Below are 12,839 nucleotides of genomic sequence, written 5' to 3'. Positions count from 1 at the left end.
ACCTATAGGGGCTGGAAAGAGCAAGTGGGAGCGCAAGAGAGTCGTATGGTATATGGTATAGCGGAGGAAAGTGCTGAGCAATCCTGTGGGTAGCGGCGTTTATTTGTTATTTATCTCCGAACGGTCGCAAAGCCATTCCTGTAGTATAAATTGTACAAAGTAGCATACAGAAAAATAAGTTTCGACTTCACCATCTCAGAGAATTAGAGTTACGATCTCAGCGACCCGAGAAGTTCGAAAGCGTCGAACTTAGCGAATTATAACCGATCTTAGCTTTGCCAATAGGCCTGACTCGTCGAGTGAATTATCTCCGCCATCGATCCAATTAGCTCCGGTGAGTCTCACATAGCGAAATAAAATTAACCAAGTTTCTCTAGCAATTTCTACTCCCGTGGGCCCGAACCTACACTCGGTTTCGTGGTTTGCGACTTTGTCTGCGACTTTCCGGAGATAAATACTCCGGAGCGTCCCTTAGTGTTTGTTTCAGGCGTCAAGGTTTTGTTTTATTTTTCTAGGTCTTCCTACGGACTACCCTACGGCGTCTTACTCCTCCTTTCCCCCTCGAACTATTAAATACCCTTCAGTTGTCTCGGATCGCCTTCACCCATATCAAGGGGTTTAGGTTTATTTCCTTTGGTCCTTGGTGATTGTTGTGTGTCAGTGCATATCAACGGTGCGTCCCCCAGATACAAATAAGGCTGGCCAGGAGGATTGGGACGCGAAGGACAGCGCCGCTCAGGCAATGCTCTTGAATGCGATTGACAATGTCATCGTTGCCTAGGTTGCGAACTTGGGTACGTCGCATCTTATGTGGTCAGCCCTCTCCACAGAGTTCAGCCAGACTGGCTCGGGATCACTCATCTTGTGGTTCTGCCGACTCATCCGGCCCATGCCCGTGGATGGCGACCCTGCCGCCCACGTTACGTCCTATCAAGAAGCTGTCAGCCATCTCGCTACCGCTGGCTTCGACATCCCTGCTTTTGTTACTGCCGCCATTCTCCTTTCCACTCTTCCATCTGAGCCTGGCGACCCAGATTCCTGGAACCAGTTCGTCGCCGGCATCAAGATCGACAAGACCACCACTCTCTCCACCATCGTCAATGCTATCTTGGAGGAGAAGCGTCGCTGTACTGAGCCTTCTGTCGAGGGTCAGTCAGGTGAGAACGCTCTCGCTGCTAAGATTCGGGATGCTCGCCATCATCGTAGAAGTGGTCCCTCCACCAACCCCGCTGCTTGGCGGGGGGAGCCATGGTGAGGGAATGAGTGGTGCGTCAAGGGAACTCTTGCAGGTCTATTATATGTGACACTATCTACATGGTGGTCTATGCATGTTGTGCAATTGTGGTCTTCTGGAACTTCATGAAGTTAGTTCGACAACATTGTGCTTGCATGTAACTCATATAATACATCTTCCGCAGGAGTCGGGTGAAGTAGGGTAGAGTCCTAATGAAAGGCAGAACACTGCAGCACAAGATGGAGGAGCAGCAGTAGAGATATGCAGATGAAACGAGATCATTATCAGAGGGTGATTAAGGACATCTAAAAATAATTGGCTGTCGATGGTTCTTGGCTGATTGCTGTAGTGCTTGTGTGGGAGAGTTGCGCAACTTACGGTCAGATTTCCGACTGAAGACTTTCTGCCACAGTTGCATTTCTGACTTTGCAGTCAAGTCATCTGACCATATATCACTGCCAATGGAGGAGTATTCAGGCTGTCAATTAAGGAACAGATATCCTACCACCCTGGTACTTGGCACACATACTCTACAGTATGGTACAAACATGTCTAAAATTTGCTGCACCCATGCATCTAGCCGGGACTGAAGGGGAAGCTTGCTACTCCTCCTAAGGAGTGATTTTCTTGTACATGCTCTCCAAAATCAAATACAGTGTCTAAATTTATGATAGGTATGCCAAGTGACTCTCTGCAGTATACTCAGTCTGGCACTGTACTTATACGCCCAACTGGACAGCTGTTTATTTTCTGTCGTGTACTGAATGATCCCCGAGCTGTACCCAACACAGGAGTGTGATGTCATGCGACATATGAGTACTCACGACCGCGTGAGCACATCTCGGTCAATGCTCGGCCAGAGCTCAAGGGCTGCCAATTCATAACACAGTAACAGAACACATTTCTGAGTATTGGAACTAAAAGAGGGACATATATACATGCATTCAACATACCTATCATAAATTTAGATATTATATTTGATTTTAGAGAGCATGTACAAGAAAACCACTCCTTAGGAGGAGTAGCAAGCTTCCCCTTCAGTCCCGGCTATACGCATGGGTCGAGAAAATTTTATACATGTTTGTACCATACTGTAGAGTATGCATGCCAAGTACCAGGGTGGTAGAATACCCGTTCCCTGATTGACAGCTTGAATATTCCTCCATTGGTACATGCTTGCTACCCCTCACAGCACCCCTGCATCAAATTTCGTTGTTCCCGCTACCTTGGGTAGTGGGTTTTGAGAGCGAGTCTGTAATCAACTCACCCACCATTTTTGCAAGATCTGTCGAAGATCTGACCTACCCTAAAGAAATGACATAGAAGATTCCCATGATCAGACTTGCCTTCGCACACTTAGGCCTCGCTTCACACGCTCTGGGCCTCTCTGGCAGGCTCACCGTAAGATATACTGTACACTGTATGTACTCGACAAAATGGAGCATGAGTCAAAAAGTACTGTTCCACATCAAGGTCTGCTTGGCCACCGGAGGTTGGATCAGGTAGATCCGAGGTATGGCGAGGTCGGACATAAAATGTCCTGAATCATATTTCTCGCTTAGGCCTTATACTGCAATGAAGCACAGAGACCTTGAATTCTATCAATTGAAAGCTCACCCAGCATATGAATAAATGAGTTCATGGCCAAGGTAGTGGGTCCTGCCACACAAGTGTGGCCTTACAGCCTTATTCTTTCAATGCCATGTTTTTCCTCTATATCACAAACCCCTATATACAGATTCAAAGCACCATCCGAGCCCAAATGCGGCTGCTACAGATTTTTCTTGCCCGAAGGCCATTTGGCGTGTGAGCAGTGTTCAGTGAAAAAGGTCCCAGACCTAATCTCCCGTGTTAATTAACCAAGTGCCACAGGGGAGGGCTAATTCAACTCTGTGTTTTACCTGTTAATTAACCAATTCAAAAACAACCAAATTTCCATTAATTTACTGAATAAATTAGGTCTATTTGACTTGTAAATTAATGCCCTCAGGTCCACTCATACCATACTCAGAGTCCTCTCCGGAGTGCGATGATTCTCACCATTGTCTGCATCTTGTGGCAAGGCAGTGTCTGCGGTAGGTGTTCCAGATATTCTCGCAATGAATGCAGACGATTGTCAGCCATGTCTCTCTGCACAAGAAGCAGAGTGGAAAAAAGGAGAGCCACGGTTTCTTATTTGCCGGTAGTCTGCAGGCTTTCACTAGTACATTTCATGAGAACTGATAATAAGGACACTACAAATGCATTCATATGGCTGTTGAGCTATCCCTGTAGGTCAAGGGTCATCTACAAAGCAAGGGGAACTTGTGGGAGGCATTTGGGATGAATTATTCCTAATTTACCCTATTTCACCTGACATTTTCCTGCGAGGTGTGGCCGACCGGTAAATTACCGGTGAATTAGGCGGTGTTAATTGGGGGAGCTTGCTCCCCCTTAAGTACGTGGGGCACCCACATACAAACCATATATATATTTAACGGGGTTGAACGTGCGAGAAGTCACGCCGCGCCTTACCGTTACGTTCGGAAAACGGCTGTAAGCAAGATCTCTATCGTTTCTCCGATTGCTGGAAGTTCGCAAACATATTTTCGGCGAAATGCGTCGAGCAACTACAATCCTAGGTCGACGCACCGCGACCGGAAGTGCTAATTCACAATGCTGCTTTGCATCCACGGCAGCTAAGGCAAGCCCCTTTGTTTCTGATACTTGCTTGCTCTTATTTCTCCCGTAGCTCAAGGAACCGCCTCCTTCGGAGCCAAGTCCGAGTCCATCGACTACGTCGTCCAAATGGACCCGGCCAGTCTTTCCAGAATCTCCCAGGCAGAAAGAACATGTTCCATCACAGAACTTAAGTAAATGGGCACGACCGCCGTCTGACCTGTCGTCCAAGGCGGAGACGTCGCGGAGCAGCCCGAAATTGGGTTCTGTGGAGGCTGGCCAGGGATCAGGCTCAGCGAGACTGGGGAAATGGGCACGTCCGGAGTCTGTCCTAGAGTCATCGCTTGGTTCGCAAACTGGGGGACCGTCAAAGACCAGAAGACAGTCGATGAACTCTAGGGAAACAGACAGCAGTCGTGACAGAATTGATGGGGATAGTTCTCGGACTCGTGGTTGGGTTAGCTTCAACACTCTTGATCAGAGGTCAGCTGCGCGGATCCCAAGAGGTTATGTTCCGAGCGAGGGGCGTGCTGAGGGTGTGGGGCTTAGCCGCCGGAGCTCTAGAGCTTCTCCTCATCTCGACCGAGATCCCGCACCACATAAAGCGGGTGCCGTACGGGGTATACCACAAGGACCACCGGTGAGCGAGGATATAGATGATAATGATGGGATCTCCGAGCCCGTGAGCGACGACTTCTACTCGGACGCGGAAGAGGAGATTCGTGGAACTCGAGCAAGTAGGGTCGCACGAGAGAATCGCAAATCCAGAGGCTCTTTACTTGCCCATCTCTCTGAGGAAGATGCCGCTATCCCAAGTCATAGCAGGCATGGCGGAACTCAGCAAGAAGCGGACATGGCGAAGAGAAAGAAGAGAAAGATTGGATCTAAGCAGGTAACCAAGAAAATCTTGGTAGACCTGTTTGTCCCGAGTGTCGTTTCTGTCGGGACGCTCGCCAGACTGCTTAACGTGCGTATAGGTACGTAGTTACTGTTGCATTCAACCCTCCTCCCCCCGGTGTGTCTGATGCATCAATCACGCAGGGACTCTCCAGAGGAAAATGGTGGAGGCTGGAATGGCAACCGAAGCCACCCCCGACCATAGTGAGTTCGGCGGGTTATCATATTGAAACATTGTTCATGCATCTATAGTGCTCACCGCCGACTATGCTTCACTCTTGGTAATGGAGTTCGGGCGGAATCCCGTAGTAAATGACGAAGCGGCTTTCGACATTTATCCTTCGTGAGTTGGGTTTTTCTGGTTCACGATATATGAAGGGCTAATGGGCCTCGAAACAAGCCCTCCCCATCCCGAACCAGCAACTCTTCCCCTACGACCTCCGGTGGTGACTATAATGGGTCACGTCGACCACGGGAAAACCACCCTCCTCGACACCCTTCGCTCTTCATCTGTTGCCAAGAGTGAAGCAGGTGGAATCACCCAACACATCGGCGCCTTTTCGGTGCCCGTCGGGCCAGATCGGACTGTGACTTTTCTCGATACCCCGGGACATGCTGCGTTCTCCGCGATGCGCGCCAGGGGTGCTATGGTGACAGACATTATCGTCCTAGTGGTGGCTGCTGATGACGGTGTAATGCCTCAAACGAGGGAAGTCATTGAATTGATCAAGAAAGAGAGGGACAGCGTCGGGGTTGTCGTCGCCGTCAACAAAGTGGACAAGCCGCAAGCGAATTTTGTGCGTACATTCCTGTGATAACCGCTCATATGTTCATTGTGTCGTATAGGAGAGGACATGCAATGCACTTGCGGCCGAAGGGCTGCAGCTAGAGACCGTTGGAGGAGATATACCGGTCGTCCAAGTATCTGGACTCACGGGCAAAGGTCTGCCCGACCTGGTGGAGACCATCTCAACGGTAGCGGAACTTCAGGACTTGCGCGCTGAAGTTGACGGCAAGGTACATGGTTACATCCTTGAATCCAAGATACATAAAGGTCTCGGGTAAGCGGCTTGCAGCCCATAGCCTGAGCGTACTTCTGACACGATTCGCTCAGACCCGTCGCGACAGTATTGGTCTCGCGAGGAACTCTGACAGGTGGCACCCATTTGATCAGTGGCAGGTCTCATGCCAAAGTTCGGGTTTTACAGTCAACGTCGGGTTCATCTGTGAAATCTGCTTCACCGGGAACGGCTGTTGTGGTCTCCGGTTGGAAGGAACTTCCAAACGCCGGGGACGACGTATTGTCAGGATCTGAAGATGATGTCAAAAAGGCTGTGGCGAATAGGATTAGGAAAGCGGAGATAGAGTCTTCCTTAGTGGACCTGGAAGTCATCAATGAACACCGGAGACACGAGAGGGAGGAAAGAGGGCTGGAGGAGCAAGGCCTGGACCCGACAGTCCAGAATGACAAACAGGGTCCTAAAGAGTTAAGGTTGGTTATTAAGGCGGATGTCAGTGGGAGTGTGGAGGCCGTGGTGGGTGCGATATCTGGGATTGGCAACGACAAAGCTGCGGTTAAGGTAGTATGTACCGGCGTTGGAGATGTCACCGAATCCGATGTTATGAGGGCTAAGGCAGTTGAAGGTGAGCCACCCTATGTTCGCGCTAAAAGCTGATACCGAGTGTGCTAAAATGTATCAGGAATGGTCGTGGCCTTTTCTGTCAATATCCCCAGGCCGATCCAGGCCATTGCTACGCAGAACCAAGTCCCGATATACTCCACAACTATCATCTACCGACTAGTGGATGATATCAAAGAACGTCTGGTTGCTCTCTTACCAGCGACCATCGAAGCCAAGGTGACAGGAGAGGCTACCGTTTTACAAATCTTCGACATACAAGTCAAATCAAAGCATGTCCAGAAGGTTGCTGGGTGCCGAGTCACGGACGGCGTAATCGAAAAGGGCAAAAAGGCTAGGATTATTAGGAATGGCAAAATCATCTCTGAAGGTATGGCATGGCAGAGTTGTGCGTGTCACTTGTCTGACTGTTTATTCTAGCGCCCTTGGAAACTCTGCGTGTACTGCAGAGGGATGTCACCGAGGTTCGGAAAGGGTCGGAATGTGGTATGGGCTTGCAAGGTTTTGGTGATGTGCAACGTGACGATATTATCCAAGTCATCCAAGAAGTTGAGAGACCTGGTGAACTTTAAGCGGGCGGTGGGGTAGTGGGCCAATACAAATTATTCATTGCATCGAAACTAGCCAGACTCCAGTCTGCACCAGGTCGGACGAAGTCCATAACTATCATACAGTCACCTTACTTTTACTCTTATTAGACTCGTCTAGAATAATATCTTTCCCGCCGATTGTGCCAGTCCTGCCGCCCACACCGAATGTGAGACTGACGGGGCCAAGATCCCTTTGGGGCTTCTCAAGGATGGTCCAACTCCGTGTGTCTTGCTTCTTAAGCAGGATATCCACCTAATGGGAATTTTGGCTGCCGTTTTTGACAGAAAACGGCTCACCTACCTTGGTCCCGAAAAACTTGTAACTAGAGTTATCTGGATCAATTGGGCCGAAAAGCTCTATAGACTTTCGGAATCGCTTTGGACCAGGCAGGAATATATCGATATGAAGCTTGCCATTGCATCAACCCGTCAGAGGTCTTGCTGCATACAGAAGTGCAATATCTCACCTTTGTCTCCTCAAACTCGATCTTGCTCCGGTCCTTATCCGCCTGCTTGCCGTACACAGAAACGTGCACTTCCGACGGAGTCTGAAAATGGTCGATGCGGCATTCGGTGAATTGCTCGCCCTGTACGCGGCGTATTCAGGAGTCAGCGGAGCTACATGTTTCTGGATAACGCACTTCTTGCGGTTTAGCTTTCGCCACGAATACATGACGGCCTTTCTTGCACCCTTCGATTTTGAGGAACTCATCGAACTCGAGTACCCTACGCTTGCAACATAGATATCCCTGTGTAGGCAGGCTGTGTCAGGAGTGCCCGCTGTGACAAATGAGCGGAAGAACTTGCTTTACTCCCCTCCCTAAAAATGGGCTAGTCGTCGATTAGGATGTCAGCGCAACAGGTGTGCCGATGAGTTTTACGCTGACACTTACAGGCAAGGGATGATAAGTGCATTCACTGGCTTCACCGCCTTCCTTGCGGTTTACTTCGTCGCTCACGAACAGAACGGAGCAGCCATTGTGGCGGCACTTCGTCCCAGGCTTCACTTGAGCACCTAGATCGTCCTCTTCTTCGACATGGACCGGTGCAGGTGGCGTCGAGAATACTGACGTAGTTCCAAGTGGCTCAGGCGCGCTGGGAGCAGCTGGGCCTGATGCATAGACCTCTGTGCCATCATTGGACGTCGTCACGCTCAAACTTGCAGGATTCTGGGCAGGCTTTGGCGGTGGCGACGGTGGTTTGGCAGGCGCTTCGTCGTGCTTTCCGATTGTACATCCCTGCATATGCACTTGAATGTGTGGTATCACACAATTTTAAGGGTGTCGTACGTACTGGAATGCTCATAAACTCGTCAAAATCCAATACGGGCTTGTTCACATCAGAGCAGCAGGACCATGACTTCAAACCTTCGTGGAAGACCTGGCGTACGCTCTGTAGTAGGTCCTCGCCGCACGATAGGATCTCCCAAGCAGATCAGCTCACCGGACCACCAGCATGATACGTGCAGCTTTTCTCGGTGTTAGTCTTTGGGTCAAACTCCTGACCACAGCCCTTGTGACTGCAGCGCGCCATGAAGTGGGTAGTGCTTCAGCGAGTTCACGAGCAAGACCGTCCGAACGATGGCTCAATGCAATGAAGACTATTAATAAACGAGGAGTATTTATGTATGATCGTGAGTCCGGTTGTTTCCGTGAACCTAGCGGGGCGACCTCGATGCTTCTCGAATCCGAGGATTTGAGTTGAAATGCTGCATTACAGTGCATGACTCAACTATAAGTGGCGGTGGCCACAACAACTGTGACTTTTCCTGCTGCAATGTGTAGTACCGACAACTAGGGGAGCAGAGGCGGACAGAGGCGCAGTTTCGCCGTTCTTATTACACCAGAAAGAGGAGTTTCTAAGCACTTCGCCCAGACAGAACATTAGATCCCAGACAAGCCATACGCATTTGCATTCAAAGAATCACCCATTATCTTCGAAATCCCTTCGAGCGCGGGGCATTAGAGCCAGAGCAGCCAATGCTTCGCTGAGGGAGATCAGTCCCCTATATCTACTTTCCGAGCAGGAAGATCATCCTTCGCTCACAGGTGCATGAGTATACAGGACCGTGCCATAATATTCAACCGACCCAAGTAATCCACCCTACTGAGCGATAGACCAGGACTTGGACTGGGTCCTCATGACGAGCCAGCCCTGTGTATAAGGTTCCGTTATCGATGGAAAGCTGCCTCGTTTACGCCAATCAGAAGTGAGGGCATGCACGAATGGCATAGCGCGAAAAACAGGGCAGTCATGCGCTAGCCACCCAGACATCGAGTAAGATCGCTGAGCCATCATGAAAGAAATCTGCGCACGCAACCTGCATTCGTATGCAGAAGTGCTACAGAGCCAAAGCGTCGGAGCTCGAGCTCGAGAAGATGGAGCCTGGAAAGCTACTCCGGAGAATGGGCTTGACAATTTAGAGATTCCTAATACGCGCAGAAGAATCAACAATTATCAATAGCTGTCCGTCCGCGAGGAGCTCTCCTTCTGGAATAAAGCAAGAGCATTGTGAGGCATCCTCACAAATGCTTAGTGCAAACGGGTTCTCACCTACTAGGAACCCTTTGTAAGTATTCTGGAAACGAAATGATTGAACTGGTGTCGACTTCGCGGGAGAAACACATGAGCAGCAAAGTGACTGAATGTCGCCGCTGGTGCGGCTCCATAAACAGGCTCGTGAGTACCGGGATGGTAAAGGCTAAGTGGGTGCGGTCCCATCAGTGCAAAATTCCCTCCAGTATCTGGCATCGGTTCATACGCACGTGATAGTTAGAGCCCTCAGTCTTGAAGAAGACCACTCGCAAGGGACGAACCGAATGCTGACTCGTACGATGCCAGGATCCCTACCGTTGGAAGATGGGATTATTGACTTGACATCCGGGGAAAACCCGTGAAAGGAGCTTCACTTCCAGCGCGAACTCGACCCTTCAGACCCCGGACATCAAAGAACTCGAAACAGCGTGAGCTGTAAGAACCGGAGTAATATGTGGACTACAGGCAGCTGCTGGTGGTCTCGGTCTGGCGCCATCGAAGTTCATGGAGGAGAGAACCGAAGAGACGAGAAGTGGTTCTCCTGAGTGAACCGGTGGTATTCAGCGCTGAGCCTGCAGTTGGAGGGATCTGCGTGAATAGAGATAGTGATGTAAAAACGGAATGAACAGCACCTCCTGCACGCGTCGTGTAAACGGCGCGAGGCACGGATTCTCCCCTTACATGACTGTCTCCATGCGGCCCAGGCCAGCCATGCGATGCACTGTTGTTCATGACGGGAAGCACCCTGGGAGGTAAAGCCGTTACGGTATTCGAGCCACTGTCAGACCATATGTTGTCCGGTGAGTAATGAGGGCACCAGGAGGTAAGTACGTCAATTGGGAATTCGGCGACCTGGAATAAACGTCGGTAGGTCCCGCTCTTGCGCAGCTTTGTGTGCCGATAACACGACCGGCAAGTCAGTACGCAAAAGGAACGGAGAGTGTTAGGGTATCGCGGCAATATGCGACGCGCTCGTCAATATCGTCCCGTCGTCTCCCGTGAACGATCCATCTCGAACCGCTCGAGTTATGTTCTGCTGCTAGGTGTCCCTTTCCAGCACCTGTGCCTCCCTAGGCCTACTGGAAGCGGTGCCCTTATATGACAGCTCCTCGGGTGGACGAGACATTACGTCCACCAAGCCTCGACACCCCCTAAGCTTCGCTGAATGAGATGCTCGGCTCTCCCTTCTCTGTCTGAACCTGGTCTGAACCGAAGGCGCTGTTCGCTACTTGTGTCCGATTTCCAGGCGCACTCCAGCTTCGAGCAGCCTAGTTTGTGTAAGTTGGCCTGCTTGAAGTCCCTGTGTCCGCGGACTGAATTCTGTGTCCCGACTGATTGGCCTGACGAATACCACATCCTGCCAGTGCGAGGCTCATTCTCCATGGTACGTGTACGCGAGAAATCTAGCACGGGGGAAAGCCTGGTGCCGTTCCATTACCATCCGGGTGTAGTTGGAGGGTACTCCAACCATCGGAGATTTGTGCTAAAGGTCTGGATCATCCAACTTCGTATGCATAGTCCAGAGACTCACATGCAGGCTCAGATACCGACATACTAATAGTCAGCCCTCCTGAGGCTAGAATCGGCTGATGGTGCCGGTGTTGCATCGTTTAGGCCAGCTCATGTGATTCAGTCCCCCTCCCCCCAAGTTGTCTCCATGCCAGGCCCTTTGCACTTTCAAGGAGAACGATTAGTAATAAGTCTTTCTGACCGCTTGATGACTGGCTATTTCGAGTCAGGCGAGAGATACACTGTACAGGTCCAATGTCGAAGTTCAGGAAGGTACGTCTCTAGATCTCACTCGGGTAGGTACTTAGCGTTTCCCTTTTCTTCATGACTTTGAGACACTGAATGACAGCTGCTCGGTGTTGTAGTTGAGTGCGTCACATCGTGTACGCATGCCGCGAGGACGTCGACTCGGGTTGCTTTAGTGGACGGTCACACACTGACGGGCATTGTAGATGTCATCTTCACCACTGGCGACCGCTTCTTCATCCGAGTTCCCTTGCAACTTCTGGACTGTCATACTAGTCAGGGATTGAACATAGACGCTCTGGATGAGCTCGTAGAACAGAGATCAGGTCTGGGGTCCGTTGATCCCAACCGAATAAAGCCCATCGGAATAGGTATTTAGATTCCAACATCGGGCATAAGACCGGTAAACTGCGTCCTCGTGGTCACTGCAGTATCCGTTTCTATAAATTCCCTCACCGCGGGAGAACTATGTAGATGGGATATGTGGAGCATATTCGGAATCGTTGCCTTAGTAGTTTGCCTTCTGTTTTCTTTGCAGTTTCTTGTATTTCTTATGTTCTTAAATGAACATGTTTTCGATTCCATATTCTCCGACCAGGCACTTGCAATGGTTGTACGGCATCGTCGTATGCGACCGCGAGCTCGCATCTCATCATTCTGCTGATTGAGGCCCTTAAGCTTGTGCGGGGAGGCGCAATCCTGAATGTCGCGGTGAGTTATTTGTCCTTGTGTGCTCCGAGGTAGTAGCAACGTTTTGAGCGCTGCACTCGATTTATGCACATAATTATGATTTAGAACACTCAGGGAACATGGTGGGCATGTGGTCTTATTCATGAATCTCGGAAAAGTATGTTCAATAAGTGAACTCTTGTTTTTATGTTGCTCCATAAAGGACTCGGAGCAAGCCGTAACATATGGACAATGCAACATGCACTACCACATTTCTCTCAGAGATGTTACTGACCTAAGCCCGAAAGTCAAGCGCTCAGCCATAACTTTGCGACAGAAATGTGTGCTGCACGCAGGGAGGCGCACTGTCACAGGACCCCGGCATATGGGTACTGATGTTTGATCCTAAGTGCCCGATTTTCGGCCCTTATGGCCTCACACATTTGGACCGGATATGTCCGCCTCTAGGATCCGGTCAGCCCAAATTGGGCTGCTTATGTCCGCATAAGTGACCTATGCTCGGGCGCCCCCCGGTGTGTCCGCCAAACGGATCCAACCTCGAAACCGGCACACGCCCAACGCTGCAACGAGTAGATCGTGACATGATTACTCCGGGATATTGTATTTCAGTCTTCCTAAGATCCACCACTGTTTCCAAAGCTTGCATTTCATTCACCGTTGCTGAGGATATACCTGGATATACACGAGACGAGCTGACAGTTGACTGAGAAGCATAAGAGACACCACTCAACCTAGTACAAGGACTACTGGGTGTGACACTTCGACGACTTGGTATGTCCGCCAGGTGATCGGACACCAAGACCGGCAAGGCCCTTGTGTCCGCCGTGATATACCGGACAT

General features: G+C 50.3%; 3 protein-coding genes across 3 annotated transcripts; 2 read left to right on the top strand and 1 right to left on the bottom strand.

Moving 5' to 3' along the window:
* Positions 1–889: 889 nt before the first annotated feature.
* On the top strand, positions 890–1,255 carry GLOTRDRAFT_126878 (uncharacterized protein; the record flags this gene model as incomplete). The annotated part of the gene is made up of 1 exon (XM_007865385.1): positions 890–1,255. The coding sequence occupies one exon, from the start codon at positions 890–892 to the stop codon at positions 1,253–1,255; it is 366 nt and encodes a 121-aa protein (XP_007863576.1).
* A 3,368-nt stretch (positions 1,256–4,623) lies between these two features.
* Positions 4,624–6,989, top strand: GLOTRDRAFT_57330 (initiation factor 2; the record flags this gene model as incomplete). The annotated part of the gene is made up of 8 exons (XM_007864867.1): positions 4,624–4,869; positions 4,934–4,993; positions 5,042–5,132; positions 5,190–5,586; positions 5,636–5,850; positions 5,904–6,433; positions 6,491–6,799; positions 6,850–6,989. Coding segments are annotated over exons 1-8 (1,866 nt in total), but the record flags the coding sequence as incomplete, so codon positions are not given.
* Positions 6,059–8,592, bottom strand: GLOTRDRAFT_110170 (chord-domain-containing protein). Its single transcript, XM_007865384.1, has 10 exons — positions 8,463–8,592; positions 8,313–8,399; positions 7,913–8,257; positions 7,827–7,850; positions 7,661–7,768; positions 7,487–7,606; positions 7,321–7,428; positions 6,850–7,272; positions 6,491–6,799; positions 6,059–6,433 (listed from the first exon to the last, which is right to left on the bottom strand). The coding sequence occupies exons 1-8, from the start codon at positions 8,550–8,552 to the stop codon at positions 7,096–7,098; spliced, it is 1,059 nt and encodes a 352-aa protein (XP_007863575.1). The 5' UTR covers positions 8,553–8,592; the 3' UTR covers positions 6,059–6,433; positions 6,491–6,799; positions 6,850–7,095.
* Between the last annotated feature and the right edge of the window lie 4,247 nt (positions 8,593–12,839).

This window comes from Gloeophyllum trabeum (genome assembly GCF_000344685.1).
Source record: "Gloeophyllum trabeum ATCC 11539 unplaced genomic scaffold GLOTRscaffold_00003, whole genome shotgun sequence".
In the NCBI taxonomy this organism is placed as follows: Eukaryota; Fungi; Basidiomycota; class Agaricomycetes; order Gloeophyllales; family Gloeophyllaceae; genus Gloeophyllum; species Gloeophyllum trabeum.
This window is presented reverse-complemented; position numbering and strand designations above follow the sequence as displayed.